The 14,988-nt window shown below is 57.0% G+C and overlaps 5 protein-coding genes across 5 annotated transcripts; 3 read left to right on the top strand and 2 right to left on the bottom strand.

Moving 5' to 3' along the window:
- Nucleotides 1-208: 208 nt before the first annotated feature.
- SPBR_04986 (uncharacterized protein) lies at nt 209-1,626 on the bottom strand (the record flags this gene model as incomplete). The annotated part of the gene is made up of 2 exons (XM_040763263.1): nt 209-1,255; nt 1,324-1,626. The coding sequence occupies 2 exons, from the start codon at nt 1,624-1,626 to the stop codon at nt 209-211; spliced, it is 1,350 nt and encodes a 449-aa protein (XP_040615663.1).
- A 379-nt stretch (nt 1,627-2,005) lies between these two features.
- SPBR_05385 (Mitochondrial zinc maintenance protein 1, mitochondrial) lies at nt 2,006-2,482 on the top strand (the record flags this gene model as incomplete). Its single annotated transcript, XM_040763662.1, has 3 exons — nt 2,006-2,063; nt 2,129-2,299; nt 2,379-2,482. The coding sequence occupies 3 exons, from the start codon at nt 2,006-2,008 to the stop codon at nt 2,480-2,482; spliced, it is 333 nt and encodes a 110-aa protein (XP_040615664.1).
- Nucleotides 2,483-3,086: 604 nt separating this feature from the next.
- On the top strand, nt 3,087-5,389 carry SPBR_04724 (uncharacterized protein; the record flags this gene model as incomplete). The annotated part of the gene is made up of 2 exons (XM_040763001.1): nt 3,087-3,282; nt 3,342-5,389. The coding sequence occupies 2 exons, from the start codon at nt 3,087-3,089 to the stop codon at nt 5,387-5,389; spliced, it is 2,244 nt and encodes a 747-aa protein (XP_040615665.1).
- A 357-nt stretch (nt 5,390-5,746) lies between these two features.
- Nucleotides 5,747-9,308, bottom strand: SPBR_04587 (uncharacterized protein; the record flags this gene model as incomplete). The annotated part of the gene is made up of 5 exons (XM_040762864.1): nt 5,747-6,678; nt 6,748-8,089; nt 8,155-8,463; nt 8,521-8,997; nt 9,057-9,308. 5 exons carry the CDS (start codon nt 9,306-9,308, stop codon nt 5,747-5,749), a joined length of 3,312 nt encoding a protein of 1,103 aa, XP_040615666.1.
- A 1,104-nt stretch (nt 9,309-10,412) lies between these two features.
- On the top strand, nt 10,413-14,757 carry SPBR_04554 (mitogen-activated protein kinase kinase kinase; the record flags this gene model as incomplete). The annotated part of the gene is made up of 2 exons (XM_040762831.1): nt 10,413-14,007; nt 14,075-14,757. 2 exons carry the CDS (start codon nt 10,413-10,415, stop codon nt 14,755-14,757), a joined length of 4,278 nt encoding a protein of 1,425 aa, XP_040615667.1.
- Between the last annotated feature and the right edge of the window lie 231 nt (nt 14,758-14,988).

Raw genomic sequence — 14,988 nt, forward strand, 5'->3', positions numbered from 1 at the left:
TCGAGCCGGAGCATATTTACTTCACACGGGGAGCATATCAGGGGGAGTGGGTTGAGCGTTTTGGGTGGACACAACGGCGCGTCATTTTGTGATCCGTTTAAATTTATAGCGACCCCCGAGGCTTGTCTATCTCATGACTAGGTTGCGTTATAACATTTCTAGAAAAATCAAAATTCTATAAATCATAGTCGTATCACTCTTTGGTTGTCTACGCCAGCGATGCAGCGTCGCCAGCCTTGAGCTTGCCAGCGCCCACCAGGCGGCTGACCTCGCTGCTCCACACGCTCTTGATCTCGTCCGAGACGGTCAGGCCGTTGAGGCGCGATGCCAGGTCGCCAATCTCCGTGGGGTCCAGCTGGCCTTGCACAAGCTCGACGTCGCCCAGCACCTTGTCGATGGTGGCCGCGTCGGCTGCGCTGCCGGCCGCCGCAAAGTAGTTGGCGTCCTTGACGGAGCCCTTGAGCACACGCTTGTTCTTCTTGACAGCATTCTTGGCCGCCTCCTTGGCCTTCTTCGCCGACTCGCGGTCGGCCTTGGCAGCTTCCTCGGCAGCCTTGGCGGCCTTCTCGGCCTCTTCCTTGGCACGGGCCGCCTCGTCCTTGGCGGCCTTCTCGGCGGCCTCCTTGTCCAGGCGCTTCTTGTTCTTGGCGGCGTTGGCCTCCTTGCGGAAACGCTTAATGCGCTCGTCGCCTGCGGACGCGTCGTCGAGCAGTTTGCGGAGGCGGGCGTTGTCCTCGGCCTTCTTCTTCTTGCGCGCGTTCAGGTTCTTGCGCTCCATGTGGCGCTTCTGGTCACGGTTCTCGTTGTCGTCGGGCACGTCCTCGTCGAGGTACTCGAACGAGCGCCAGCTGTCAAAGTTGTAGAAGAAGTTGTAGAACGACTCCACAGCCTCTTTGGTGGAGGTCTCGGTACCAAACGAGGGCACGGGCTGGATACGCGAGAAGCGGCCCTCCGACTTGAACACACGGCTCCACAGCTTGTAGTAGTCGCCCGAGGCGAGCTGCTTCTTGGTCGGCGGCTCCACGTCGGCCTCCTCGTCGACAGAGTCGAACTGGCGGCGGCGGATGGGGTCGAGCAGCACCTCGGTGGCCTTCTGGATGCACTTGAAGAACTGGTCGTCCTCGGTGCCACCAGCGGCGGCCTTCTTGTCGGGGTGGTGCTTGAGCACCTTGCGGCGGTGCGCCTTCTTGATCTGCTCCTCAGTGGCCTTCCAGCGGTAGCGGGACAGGCCGAGAATGGCGTAGTGGTCTTGGGTCTGGGCGTTCGGGTTAGCATTTAAGAGGCCGATGGTTTCATGTCGTTGCTTGTGTCTCTTCTTCTCACCTTCCAGTCCTTGGCCTCGCGCAAGAGCAGCGAGGGGTCCTCGGGCTCGCTGATGTCACCGTCGTCATCGTCGGCGTTGACCTTCTTAGCACGAGCTTCCGCCTCTATGCGGTCATCCTCGGAGAAGGTGCGGTTGTGGCGCACACGGCGGGCGTGAGCAAGGTACTGCGGGCCAACAGGCTCGAGGCTGCGGTGGGTGCCGGCAGACAGCGACTTGATGCGCTTGATGTCGCCCTCGGCCGACCAGCCGGCGGGCAGGCTGGGAACGTACCGGTCGGCAATGAGAGTCGTAGCGGCAGCCATTGTGAGACGATGGGTGCGCGGACGAAAAGGGAAAGGGAGGTGGTTGTTGAGGTTGGAAGGTGGTGGGGAAGAGGAGAGAGAGAGGAAGGAGCAACCAGCGAGAAAAATACTTGATAGTAAAGTTCGCTACCTCTTTCTTTTTTTTCTTGAGACCAAGGGGACGCCCCACTATCGATGCCCGCCTTACAGGCTCAGCCAATAAGATTGCCTACCTTGCTTCGTGCTTGGTGAAGGACCCACTTTTTGAAGTTATCGAAAGCATCCATCAGGACACAGCGTGTGGACCTCATTCTCACTCTTAAGAGTTCATCCTCGTCAAAACAACCTCCCACGAACACAAGTGTCGCGCAGTATCTTTGACTGTGCCTACTCTAAAGTTATGGCGGCACTTCAAGCATACCGAAATCTGTTCCGGGCCACAAGAATTGCCTTTGAGGGTGAGTCGAACCCATCATCGAGTTGTGATGTCGGACAAGATGAGCATGTGCGCTGACACATATAGGCGACTCGAGAGTCTTGTCCGCAGCACGCGAACAGATCCGGGTCAACTTCCGCGAGAAGGCTAGTCTTCCGGACTCCGAGGCCCAGCCGGCCATCCAGCACGCCGAGGAGGTGGCGTCGTTTCTGAGGGCAAACGTTGTCCAGGGCAAGAGAGAAGAGGAAGGCGTCTACAGTAAGATGAATGCTGCTGAAGCCTCTCTAGAATTGGCTATGTGGTGTAATACATGAATTTTGATCACTAACAACTGCAGGATTAAGAATACACGATGAGACGGAGCGCGGCGACAACGACACAATCAAAATTGGTGGCGGCAAGACCGTCAAGATTGACGGCAAAACATGTGCCGACAAGTAATACACTCGAAAAGAAGAAGACGATGAGCTGGATATGACTAGAAATGAGCCACTGAGTCAAAACGCTGTCTTTTGAACTGGGATATTGGCGATGGATTAGTTTGTTTCTTTCTTGTTCGATATAAGGGCATAGCATTTGAATTAGAACGATATGCGGCAACAAAAGTCTCCTATGAATATAACGCCACTAAATTTATAGCTTTTTGCAAATCACAAATCTTTGAATATGGAGTCCATCCGTTGCATAGGAGAACGAGATATGCTTCCGCGCAGAGCGTTACCTGCACCACACTCGATATCAGGACTATACACGCTCTGAATGGCCACCCCAGATAGTACATAGTGAACCTCTTTGATGATACAAGCCTCTCAATATTTTTCTGTAATTTATAAAGGTAAATGAATTGAACACTTTCTCTCACCATTTCTCCACACGTGATATTGACATCGATATCACGTGTGAAGCTTACCCCTTGACGACCCACTTTTTATGCGTTGGATTGACGTCTGTCCAACATCGCTCCTGGTCTAGCATCGCGTGTCCAGACAGCTCTCGTGGGAGGAATCTAACGACCCTTTATGCGCCGCGACGTCCCCTCCTCCTCATGGCTGTCCCCTCCACGCACGAAGCTGTTCTAGCAGACGGAGATGGAGACTTTGTGCGCGACTCATACCTCGCCTACGTTGTACCGCTGGCCACCGACAGCCAACTCGAGCAGGACCTCGAGCTATGCGCCAGCAAAGGCGAGTCGCTGCAGGCCTTAATCGAGGGGATCGAGGACCGAGAGTCGCTTTTCTTTGGTATGAAGCCGCCCGTTTGATTGTCTTCATCTAAATCGTATCAATACTCACACGCACAGATGAAACTGTCGATATCTACTTAATATTGCGAACACCATATCAAAGCGAACCGCGTCTACGGAACTACCTCGAGCGCCTTGCAATCGTCCTCGAAGCACAGATCCTCAACAGCCACGTCTCTGGGCGCGATGCAGCACCGCCGGTCGTTGAGACCATCTTTAACGGCGCTGTGGAAAACATCGACGAGCCGCTTGCTGTTGTCAGCGAACCAGGTGTTGCGCCCGGCCGAAAGGCCACCGATACAAAAGGGGGCAGCGACGAGGAGAGCAGCGAGAGCGGCGAGAGCGGCGAGAGCGGCGACGGCGATGATACCCAGTTGCAGAAGACGGGAGAAACGGCAGAGGATGATGGTGTGACACGGCAGACGTACTGCGTGTGGAAACTGCCCGTGTTTCTAGCACGACCGCGCGCAAGGCTCCACGGGCCATCCGTCTCGTTTTCAGCTGTCGCAAGCTTGAAGCCGGTGTCGGCGGTGGCCGCCAAGGCAAGCGCGGAGGGCAATGGGTCGCTCGCTCCGTACGGCGATGCAAACGGCTTGCTGGGCGGCTTGACGCCGTCTGGGCGCATGGCTGGCTACCTGCAAAGCCGCGAGCCCAGCGGGCTGAACTTGCTCGAGTCGTTTGGCGGTGACCCGGCATTGGCTGGCGCATGGCCCCGGCTCTCGGCACAGCGCGTATCCCGTGTCGCGCCGGCTGCTGCGGCCATGAACCCGCGCTTCCATCCACGGCCACTGCGCGGCATCAAGTCCATCGCTTTCAACATCTTCCCTGCCGTGCACACGCGTGTGCGGTTCGCGCGCCCCAATGCGGCGCCTTCGAGTCCGGCCGTCGTCGCGATGCTAGAGATTGATTTCACGCCGTTTTTTGACTGCGAGGCCGTCCTGTCCAGTATTAATATATCGCTCCCGTCAGGCGAGATCACCGACCTTAATACGGCCGACGGCCTGGCCCTGCCACTCTACTGCGTGGCACGCGACCACTTCACCTTCTTGTACCGTCTTGCGCCGCTAGAATTCGACATCAGTCGGCCACCGTCCCAACACAACCACCAAGGGCGATTGCCTGGCGCCCATGGCAGAAGCTTCAGCGGTACAGGCAACGGCTTTAACGGCCACGGCAATGGCAATGGCAACGGCCACGGCGGTGCCAGCGCCGCGGCGCGCGACCTCGACATTTCCATCGAGGTCAAGGTGCTTGTCAAACCGGGCGTCTGCACGCCCACGCTCAAAATGACGTGGGTCACAAGCCTCGACTTTACCCTCCCCGTCAACCCCGGCTTTGGCACCGCCCTCATGCCCCCGCCATCCATCCAGCGCGCCCACCGCCCTTCCCAGCTGTCCATTGACGGCATGTCCTCATTTACTGCGCCGTCGGTCAGCCGTCCCGACGCGCTCCCCTCACTCGAGGCGGCCGCCACCCACAACACCGCAACGACCATTCCCGACTTTGGTATCACCATGACCTTTACCGCCCCCTCGCACAAGGTGTACGCCGGCGAAGAGTTTAGCTGGACCGTATTTGTTGTGAACCGTGCCTCGCAGATGCCACTGACGCCTACGCTGCCCACGAGTGCCACACTCGGCGGCGGTGTCGTGCCCCCTCCGCCCCCGGCGCCCCGCAAACTGGCTCTTATTGCTCTGCCCAAACGCCGCCGCAACGATGTTCGTGTCATCCGGCCGCCGTCTACGGCCGGCGGTCGCCCCCACCCGCGAGTGGGGCCCAATGGTGCCTTGGAGGACACGGGTACGGTTGTCGAGGCTGTGGCCGACGCCGTACTCGACGAAAACATTGTGCACGCCATGCAACGCAGCTCGCTGGTAGACAGTACCGACGTGGTGTGCCTGAGCAGCGCCGACACGCGTGTGGGCCCGCTGGCGCCGAATGCGTGCTACTCCGTAGAGCTGCGGTTCGTGGCGCTCCGGGCGGGTGCCGTCGGCATCGAGGCGATCCGCGTTGTTGACCTGGGTTCACAGGAGCACGTGGACGTGCGGGAACTGCCGGTGATGATCATTGCTGAAGGGGAGCGGGGTGATGATGAGACGAATTGAAACGGCTGCGTTGGAGTGTTAATGTAAAACATAATACCAATCCTTTTCTTGTACATTCACTGGAAAAACAGCAACAATCATATTTGCAACACCTGTGTGTGATATCTTGTCATGATGTAAATGATGTAAATGATGTTTAAAACGCAGAGCCACCCTATGAACGCCGTTCTATGCAAAAATGCACTTTGTAGGTCATGAACTTCCACTGCTGAATCCGAATCCTAATCCTGTTCCTTTCCAATCCCTGAGAGTTGCCGTCGTGAATGTATACGATACGTCCATATATGCCGCTTATCATGTCTGTTTCTGTTTCTTGTCTTGATTCATTTTCGCTCTTCGTTCCTGCTGACACGCCCTCTACGCCAGATCGTCAATTTCGTCTTCCCAGCCCATTTGCGCATAGAGGGACTGCACACTGTTGCCATCTCCGACAAAAGTAGTAGGGGCAGCCAACGAGCGGCTATGATGAGGTGTCGCCATAAGCGGTTTTGCCAGCAGAGGCGTAGCCATGACCCGCTTCATAGCAGCAGAGTCCTCCATTGTGATTGACCGCACTTTGGTTGGTGTCTCAAACAAGGTGGATCGTCGCTGGGTGCCCGTCGAAAGAAGAGTCTCTCGGTTTTCTGTTTCAGCTATCACTGTCGCTGCTGGTTGCGAACGAGCCTGCAGCGGAGACGATGCTGGGATCATGTCGCCATCAAAAAGAGCAGCTTTGTTGTCGCCTAGCTTCCGGAATGCATGAAGACCAGCTCCAGTGCCATTACGTACAACTTGGGTTGCCACCCGACGCGCTGCCACAGGTGACGATATTGGCATGGAGTCCTCTTCCTCTGGGAAAGACTCTAGCCGTGATGTGCGCGCCATGGGGAATTTGTTCAAGGTAGCAGTTGTCGTGCTTGTCGTTGTAGTCGTCGTGATAGACGCGGTGTCGAACGGTGCCGACGTTGTGGGAGCCGTCCTAGCTGCCGAGTCCGGTACAGATGTAGATGTTCGCATAGGCGTTGCTTGAACCCGGCCAGCCATAGGGGTGCCCATGACTCGAGGCGACACAGGAAGAAAACCGACTTGGGGCACGCTGCGACTAGGAAACAGTAGTTCGCGATCGCTAGGCAGGGGATACTCCTGTTGCCTCTGACTGTAGCTGCCGTGCATCTCACCATGGCCGCGCTCGTTACCGTGAAAGTCCATAGTCGTAGTCGTGGCGAAGACATCGCGGAATCTATTGTTCACCGGCGTGGCCTTGACTTGCACCCCGCCAGGTGACGGCCGGCTTATCTGCTTTTTGGATTCTATAATGGCGAAAATTGTTAGAAATGGTCAGACAACGGTCATCACATCAACCAAAGGAGGTGTCTTACTTCGTGCTCGGTTTTGTATACCAAACAGCCGCTTTTCTGCTGCTTCAACAGTTGCCTTGCCAGCGAGCTCGCGGTTTGGCTTCTTAAGGGCAGAAATCGCTTCTTGCAACTCGGCGTCAACCATAGCCTTCTTGCGAGCACGCGTTTCTTCGGACCGGCCTACACTGGCACTGACGACGTCTGACGAGCTCCTAGACAACGCGTTTGACGGCCGTTCTTTGAGTGAGGTGGACGATGATCGGCGGGGGATGCTGGCCAGCGCGGGCTCGCTCATCTCGCGTTTCAGGCCAGGAATCGGAGCGGCCGTGGCGCTACGCATCTGGGCAATGGCATCATTGGGTCCGCGTGAAACACTGCGCCGCAGCCGTTCGCTCGACAGGACACGTTCTAAGCTACGGGTCTTGTCGGTTGAGGCTGACGATCGTCGGGCCGCAGAACCTGGTTTCGATCGCTGATGGGATTTGGAGGACGAGGGTTTCTCACGCAGCTTCGCGTCTGATGGGGACTTGGCCGAATTGGGTGCCATCTTGGATCGAGAGCCTGGCGCCGAAATGACCGGTCCACCCAGTTTGCGGTTCAAGGTATCGCACACCAGAGGCAACCGAGGGGAGAAGAAGGGCAAAATAATATCCACACAAAAGTCTTTTAACGGGTCGGAATGCGCCGTCTTTGTCGTAGCCGCTTCTCTAACTGGGCGTGCTTGGGACTCGGCCAATGCTATCACCTCATCCGAAGTTGTTGATTGCCAAATGCAAAGCCGGTCGGCATGGACATCAATCAATAGGGGCAAGTTGTGCTTGTTCCGTTTCTTTGGCGCTTCTTTCTTGATCGGGGCGACTGTCGGCATCTCTCCAACCATGCCAGGGAGCTGGCTCTCGCCTGCGTCACCCGTCGGCCGCATCGTTTCTAGTGCCATAATCTCCAAGATGAGGATCATCTGCAGCTGCGTCTCGCGCGTGCGCAAACATGAGATTGTGTACTTGACCTCCTCGGGTCTGGGGAAAACCTCATCGTCGCGAGGTGCTGGCTTGTTGGCAGCCCACCACTTGCGCACATGTACGTCCTCGCCTGTATAGAGGCCGCTGCTTCCAAGCTTCACCTTCTTCGGCTTCTTCGATTTTTTCTTGGAGTCGGCATGGTCAGATAGTTCCTCGAGGGTACGCAAATGGGAAACGAGATCTGGGATCGTCTCGCGATATTTCTTGTCGATCGTCGCAGAGGTCAAGATGATGCTCTTCAAGAAGTTGATGAGCTCATCCATCTCGAGATTGGAGTCACAATCCAAGTGGAAAGCTGCACGCGCACGAGACAGGGGGCCTTTTGCAAAGTACGCCAAGGAGCCCTATTCAAAAGTTAGTTGCAAGTTTAAAGGGACAAAAAAGGCATATTGGCGGACCAGAGACATACCAGGGAGTGGTACAGAGCCTCGAAGTACTGATTGCGGATGTTTTGGAATATATCCTCCGCCGTAGGCGGGACATTAAGTTCCGCGCCTACCGGCGGCGTTGGCTCCGCCGATGAGCGCTTAGTTGCATCAGAGGCGGGCGGTGTTGGCAGAGGCGCTGTCTCCAAAGGAGCAGACTTCTTCTGGAGGAAAGCTTGGCTCGGTGGGCGGGCAGGCAGGTCGTCGTGAGCCTCCTTATTTTCTCTAGGTATCTCCGGGCTCGGCTTAGGGTCCTCGGCAGTCTCTAACAACGGCGAGGGCAACTCTTCGCACTGGCTTGCAGGGACAGATGCGTCTGCCACAACTTGAGAGGCTGGCCGCCGCCTCACAATCGATTGCAACTCGGCAATGGCCAGTCTCTTCCTACCTCTCTCCTTGTACACTTGAGGTGTGATTGATGCAGGTTCTTCGCCCTTCCCTACTCCCAAGGCTTTTGCTGGAGAAGGCATCCGCTGCTGGCACACGGCAGTAGCGTGTTGGCCGAGCTGGGTAACGTCCGCCCAGTTGCCCAGTTTGCAAAGGACATAAATACCAGCCTCCTCCCGTTCAATGGCAAATATGCTGCTGGCGCTGCTGAAACCGCCCGAGGAGCTGGAGTTGCTCGACGGTGAACGAGCAATGAGAATGTTCGACCCAAGCCGGCCTTCCAGATCCAAGATACGGATGTCAGACTGGAAGTGTCGAGAAGACGGCAGGTTACCGCTCGGGGACGTGAGATCAAGATACGATAGAGGCAGATGCTCGCGGGGTAGAAGCATCATGGGGAACAACGTGCATGGCCGCGATAGGGGATTGGACGGATGGGCCTATCTATTGTCAGCATACATATCCGAGAAAGGCGGTCAAAGTGATGTGGTATACGCACTCGGACAACAATCGACGGCTTTAGAAGCTCATCCGCAGACAGGACACCAGCATCCTGCCGCCGTCTCTTTGCATCCCGCGGCACGCCATGCTCACTCGGTCTCTTGCGAGGGGCAGACGCCGGCGAGGCGCCGTGAACAGTGCCGCTCGAGGACAATGGGCGCTCTATCCGCTGTGAAGATGGCCGTTGCGAGTTCGATGTTGTTGGACGCGGAACGGCGTGAGAGCTCGACCGGCCGTGTTGTGCGGACATGGGGGCGGCGGCAGCAGGTCAAGAACCTGCTCTTAGATGTGCATGGTGTTGGTTGCGGCAAGAGGCAAACAGAACGTCAATTGCGAGAATGTAAATGGGCATATAAAGAATCAGCAGAAAGAATATTCATACAGTAAATAGCAGATACTGAGTAGAACTGTAGAACGTTGCTGGTGCAAAATGTATTCAGCCAGTCCGCTTTCCTATCGCGGATGGGCTACTAACTCGTTCCTTCCCCCAAGACGCGGTCGGCGCGTGTTCGGGGAAGATACAGTGCGAGCTGGAGGTGGTTTTGGCGCGTCTCACTTGGCTAGCTCCACAACTCTGCTTGTGCTGGGCGGGTCTTCACGTGACTAAACTTTGAGAGGCACGTTAATTCGTAATTGGGGCAGCTATGGCTAGTCGATCGACTCGCCTAAAGCTCGATCCGGAGCATACGCCGTAACTCCCCAATTGCCACCAAAATCGACAGAATCCGCGTTCTCACTGAACGACAGGGCATGCTCTTAGCAGCTAATATAGCTAATATATGTGGGGTAGCACTGCATACTGGCCCACAACACCAGCATTGGCTCCTTCCCCGTTTGCGAAGCACCTGTGCTCCCCGTCGCTCCTTCTCTTATGGGTAGGGCTTCCTTCACCATTTTGCCACCCCATCCATCGCCAACTATCGCCAACCATCACCAACCATCATCAACATACTCTTGAGCTTCAGCGGTTTTTGCAGAAACTCGTTGTCGACGCGAGCCCTATTCGCGGCTCACCTGCGATTACCGGCTTCGAATTTGACACCTCATCCCGTCTATCATTGAGCTCCGCGCAGCGCTCGTCCTCTACGTGGAACGACTGCTCGATCTTTCCAGTGTGGAAACGAGGAACAACCTTCCCTTTGTTTACTGACTGCCGCAATGGACGCTTTTGGCCCGGCTTAATACGTCACTGCACCCACCAGCCTCTACTGGAGAGCGTGGTTCACTCTCATCGATTTCGTTTTGACACAGGACGCCACCAATCTCGTGGCTTTCGAGCCCCCTCCCTACTCTATCGATTAAGCCTGCGCTCTAGCAGGCCCTCACCTCTCTCATTTCTCTCTTCCCACCCACCATGGCGTCCGAGGCCTCGCCGCGCGTTAGATTCGCGTACACCGACGACGACCGTGGACGCCTCGAGAAAACCAAGGGCTACCGGCATCAACAGCAACCGTTCCCGTCCGACTCCTCTCTCTCCCCCGACTCTCCCCTCTCCGCAACGACGTCGCCCACATCGTCCTCTTCCTTTGGAATCGCCGGCGGTCTGTCTAGAAGCCACCGTGGCTCGGGTGCGATGGGCGTCACTGCCGGCATCGCATCCGTCATGAATGGCAACGCGTCGAATATTTCCACTGGCGCCAGCAACGGAAGTGGAATTGGCTTGGGCAATGGCAATGGTACGAGCGGAGGTGTGTCTGATGGCTACATTGCCAACTCCTCTAGTGGCGGGAGTGCGTGGCCGCAACGGCCATCTGGACCAAACCGGACACTATCAAACGCATACCAGCCGCAGAGGCGACCCGGAGTCCAGCCCGCCTTTTCCGGCATTAACGGTTCGGAGACACGTGTACCGAATGCCAAGCCAAGGCAGCTCACCAGCGGGTCGACCTTCCGGGCCCAGGAACGCGAGTATGTGAAACGCTTACGCGAGCAAGACTACGCAGCTGGCTACTTTGACAACATCAACAGCACCGACGGAGGTAATGCCGACTCCGATTCCGAAGGCGAGACACCATCATCAGAAGGTCCCTTTGATGACCGCTACGACCAAGAAGCGATCATGTTCTACAATTTCGATGACCTGCATCCTACCGAAGAGGACATTCGTGACGCCTCCAACCGCGAACGGCTCGAGTGGCACGGCATGCTCGAGGCGGTCCTAACGGGCGACGTCGTCCGGCAGGAGAAGAAGCGCCTAATTGGAGCAGGTGAAGAGCAAAGCGGCAAGACGGTGCAAAAGAGCGAGCTCTGGGTTGGCATTCGCGCCAAAACGTGCGGCCGGCAAATCACCGTCCAGCGCCGCATGATCGAGGAGTCGCGGAGCAAAGTGGATCGCATGATTGACGACATTATCAATTTCCGCGTTGAGGGTTTCAGCGAGGCAGGCAAGACGGCCATGGAGCAGGTGGTCGATGTCATCAACAAGATTGAAAAGGCCGAATCGTTGTACCCCACACGCGCGGCCTTCCTTGCCGCCCATAAGGCGGCCGCCACCGCACTGTACGAGGATTCTTGCGACACCATCGTCGCATGGAGCAACACAAGCGACACGATCAACCGGGAGCTAGCGATTTTGCGCAAGTGGGTTGGGAACGACGAACTCGATTTTACACGCTCGCGGGAGAAGTCGCCGAGCGGCAATGGGCTGACGGACGAGTCCTCGTTCCTGGACCGACTGCTCAAGGAGGAGGGCCTGCGGTCGCTGCATGTGCATTTTGAGGAGGATGGGAAGAGCCGCCGCCGCAGTATGCTGGAAGGCATCTCCGAAACGATTCTCAAAGCCAAGGACACGCTCACGATGCGGTCCGCCGAATTCCGTACGCGCCATCTTCCGTCACATGTTGAGGACCTTCTGACGCTCGTCAGTTTCCCGGCGCGCCTGATTGAAGAGATTGTCAAAGTCCGGCTTGCCTACGCCAAGAAGATGAAAGAGTCGGCCCAGCAAAACTCCCTGATGCAAGACCAGATGATTTCGCAGTTCCAGGTGCTCCTCAATCTCGCCATTAAGGTCAAGCTCGAATACGTTGCCATCTCACAGCCGGAACCTGGCTGGGAGCTGCCCAACTGGATTGACGAGTCCTTTGATCAGGCCATCCTGGACGCACTCAAATACTACTTCAAGATGCTCAACTGGAAGCTCACCAGCAACCGCAACACTTTCAAAGAGGCCGAGTTGCTCTTCCAGGAGTGGGAGTTTGCCAACGAGATTGGCAGCCACCTGTACCACGGCGACGTTGAGGTGGCCGAACAGTTCAGCTCGCTGACGTTCAAGGCGTTCAACCGACTCAGTCAGACCTTTGACAAGGAGCTGCAGCGCAGGCCCAAAGAGAGCATCTCCGACATGAGCAAGCGATACAAGCAGGTGTTGGACTCGGTGCGTGTGCGGCAGCGCATGCTGCAGCGTTTCTCACGCCGGCTGAGCGACAACTACGAAAACGCGTGCGATTTCAGCATTGCCATGACCGAGGAAGACATGGAGCTGTTCTTTGACCGTCTTGTGGATTCGGGCCACTTTCAGGTGTATACACACAGCCTCGAGCGGGAGGGTGTGATTCTCGTGGCGTCGCCATCGCTGCAGAACCGGCACGAGGAGATCCAGTCACTGATGGGCCGCACCTCTTATGAGCAGGTGGTGGAAGACCCCACGGACCCGTACGTGCTGGTCATCCGCCCCGAAGGGAACCCGACGTGGTATGGCCAGCGTGTGGCGCTCACAGTGCGCGAAGAGCCGCTCGACTTGAAGACGGGCCACCTGCGCCTGATTGCGGGCGGATCGCAGGGCCGCCTTGTGCTGGCTCGCAAGGCCTTCCTGGAGAACGCAGATGTGCACCTTGACCTGGTCGTTGAGCAGCGGTCCAATCTCAAAAAGGTCAATGCCAAGATGACGGAGATCCGCCGCATGGCGTACAAGCTGTCCAACACTTTCATGGACAGTGTGGAGAAGATCCAGCAACAGACACGGGGCGACAACTGTCAGGACCTGATCCAAATGTGCTTTGTGTTTGCAACCGAGTTCGGCCAACGCTCTATGCTCTACATGGACAGCAACCGGCGGCAGATGCACAACATCAAGCTCACCAAACTTGCGCTCGATTGGGTCAACTTCATCTGCGAAGACTGCGTGACGTCTGACCGGCGTACTTTCCGCTGGGCCGTGCTAGCTCTCGAGTTTGCCATGGGCATGACGCGCGGCCGGCACATCCTGGGCCTGACAGAGGCCGAGTACGAGCAGCTGCGCGACCGCGTGTCCGGGTGCATGTCTCTGCTTATCTCGCACTTTGACATTATGGGTGCACGGTCGAGTGTAGCGGCACAGGCGGAGCGACAGCGCCTCGAGGCGTCCGCCAACTCCAAGCGGCCCGACAAGAACCGGTTCCTCAGCGATGCGGAGGCGTCGGCATACGTCGAAGAGCACCGCATGGAGGAACTGAACCAGATCGACGAGGTCCGCAAGTCGATTCTCGAGCAGCGGTCGTCACTCGGCCGCGTGCTCGAGGCGTCCAACGAAGTGGACCGGTCGTTGGCGTACCTGTCGTCCACGGCGACCAACTTTACGATGCGCTGGCAGCAGGGCTACTTTGTGGGCGGCGGCACGTTTGGCAACGTCTACGCGGCCATGAACCTGGACAATGGCCAGCTGATGGCCGTCAAGGAGATCCGCCTGCAAGACCCCAAGCTCATCCCGACGATTGCCACGCAGATCAAAGACGAGATGCGGGTGCTCGAGTCGCTCGACCACCCCAACGTTGTGTCGTACTATGGCATTGAGGTGCACCGCGACCGCGTGTACATTTTTATGGAGTTCTGTTCTGGCGGGTCGCTGGCGAGCCTGCTGGAGCACGGCCGCATCGAAGACGAGCAGGTCGTCCAAGTGTATGCGCTGCAGCTGCTCGAGGGCCTCGCCTACCTGCATGAGATTAAGATTGCTCACCGCGATATCAAGCCCGAAAGTGAGTGTCCCCCAGCCACCAGCCACGCCCCATCTGTTTTATTGTGATTACATACTAACGAGCTCAGACATCCTCCTCGACCACAATGGTATCATCAAGTACGTCGATTTTGGTGCGGCCAAGGTGATTGCGCGGCACGGCCGCACGATGAACAACCTCGACCCAACGATGGCCATGGGCGCCATGTCGAAGCCGGCCAACCGGTCGATGACCGGCACACCAATGTACATGTCCCCTGAAGTCATCAAGGGCGAGACACCGGACCACTTTGGCGCTATCGATGTCTGGTCGCTCGGGTGTGTGATCCTCGAAATGGCCACGGGCCGCCGGCCCTGGGGCAACCTCGACAACGAGTGGGCTATCATGTACAACATTGCCCAGGGCAACCCACCGCAGCTGCCGACAACGGACCAGCTGAGCCCGGAGGGCATTGACTTCCTCAAGTGCTGCTTCCGGCGCGACTCGGGCAAGCGATCGACGGCCGTTGACCTGCTGCAGCACGAGTGGATCATGGGCATCCGCAACCGCGTGGTGGAGCCGTCGACGCCGAGCGACATTAGCAACGTTAGCACCTCGACAGCCGTATCGCTGTCGTCGTTGCCGACGGCCAACGGTGGCAACACGGCACAGGAGGCCGCTCTGACAGCAGCAGCAGCCACAGCGGCGGCGGCTACTGCTGCTGCCGCCGCCTTGGTGGCCGGTGAGACGACGCCACCGACGCCGCCCCCGCCCCCGCCGCCGGGGTGCTGAGTGCTTTGATCGTTTTGGTGTATCGGCTGTTTATTGTTTTGTAGGAGGATCCTTTCACGTTTCTTTTTGGATACCATCCGTTGTTATACCAAATGCCACGACCGCATTCTCTGCATCTTCATGTCACATGCAGTATTGTCCGCGTGTTGTTCTTTCTCCTGTGCTTTTTTCATGTCATTAATCATTCATTACTCATTATTTTTATTATTATCATATCCCCATATGTAATGC

Source organism: Sporothrix brasiliensis (assembly GCF_000820605.1).
Source record: "Sporothrix brasiliensis 5110 chromosome Unknown Cont21, whole genome shotgun sequence".
Classification (NCBI taxonomy): domain Eukaryota; kingdom Fungi; phylum Ascomycota; class Sordariomycetes; order Ophiostomatales; family Ophiostomataceae; genus Sporothrix; species Sporothrix brasiliensis.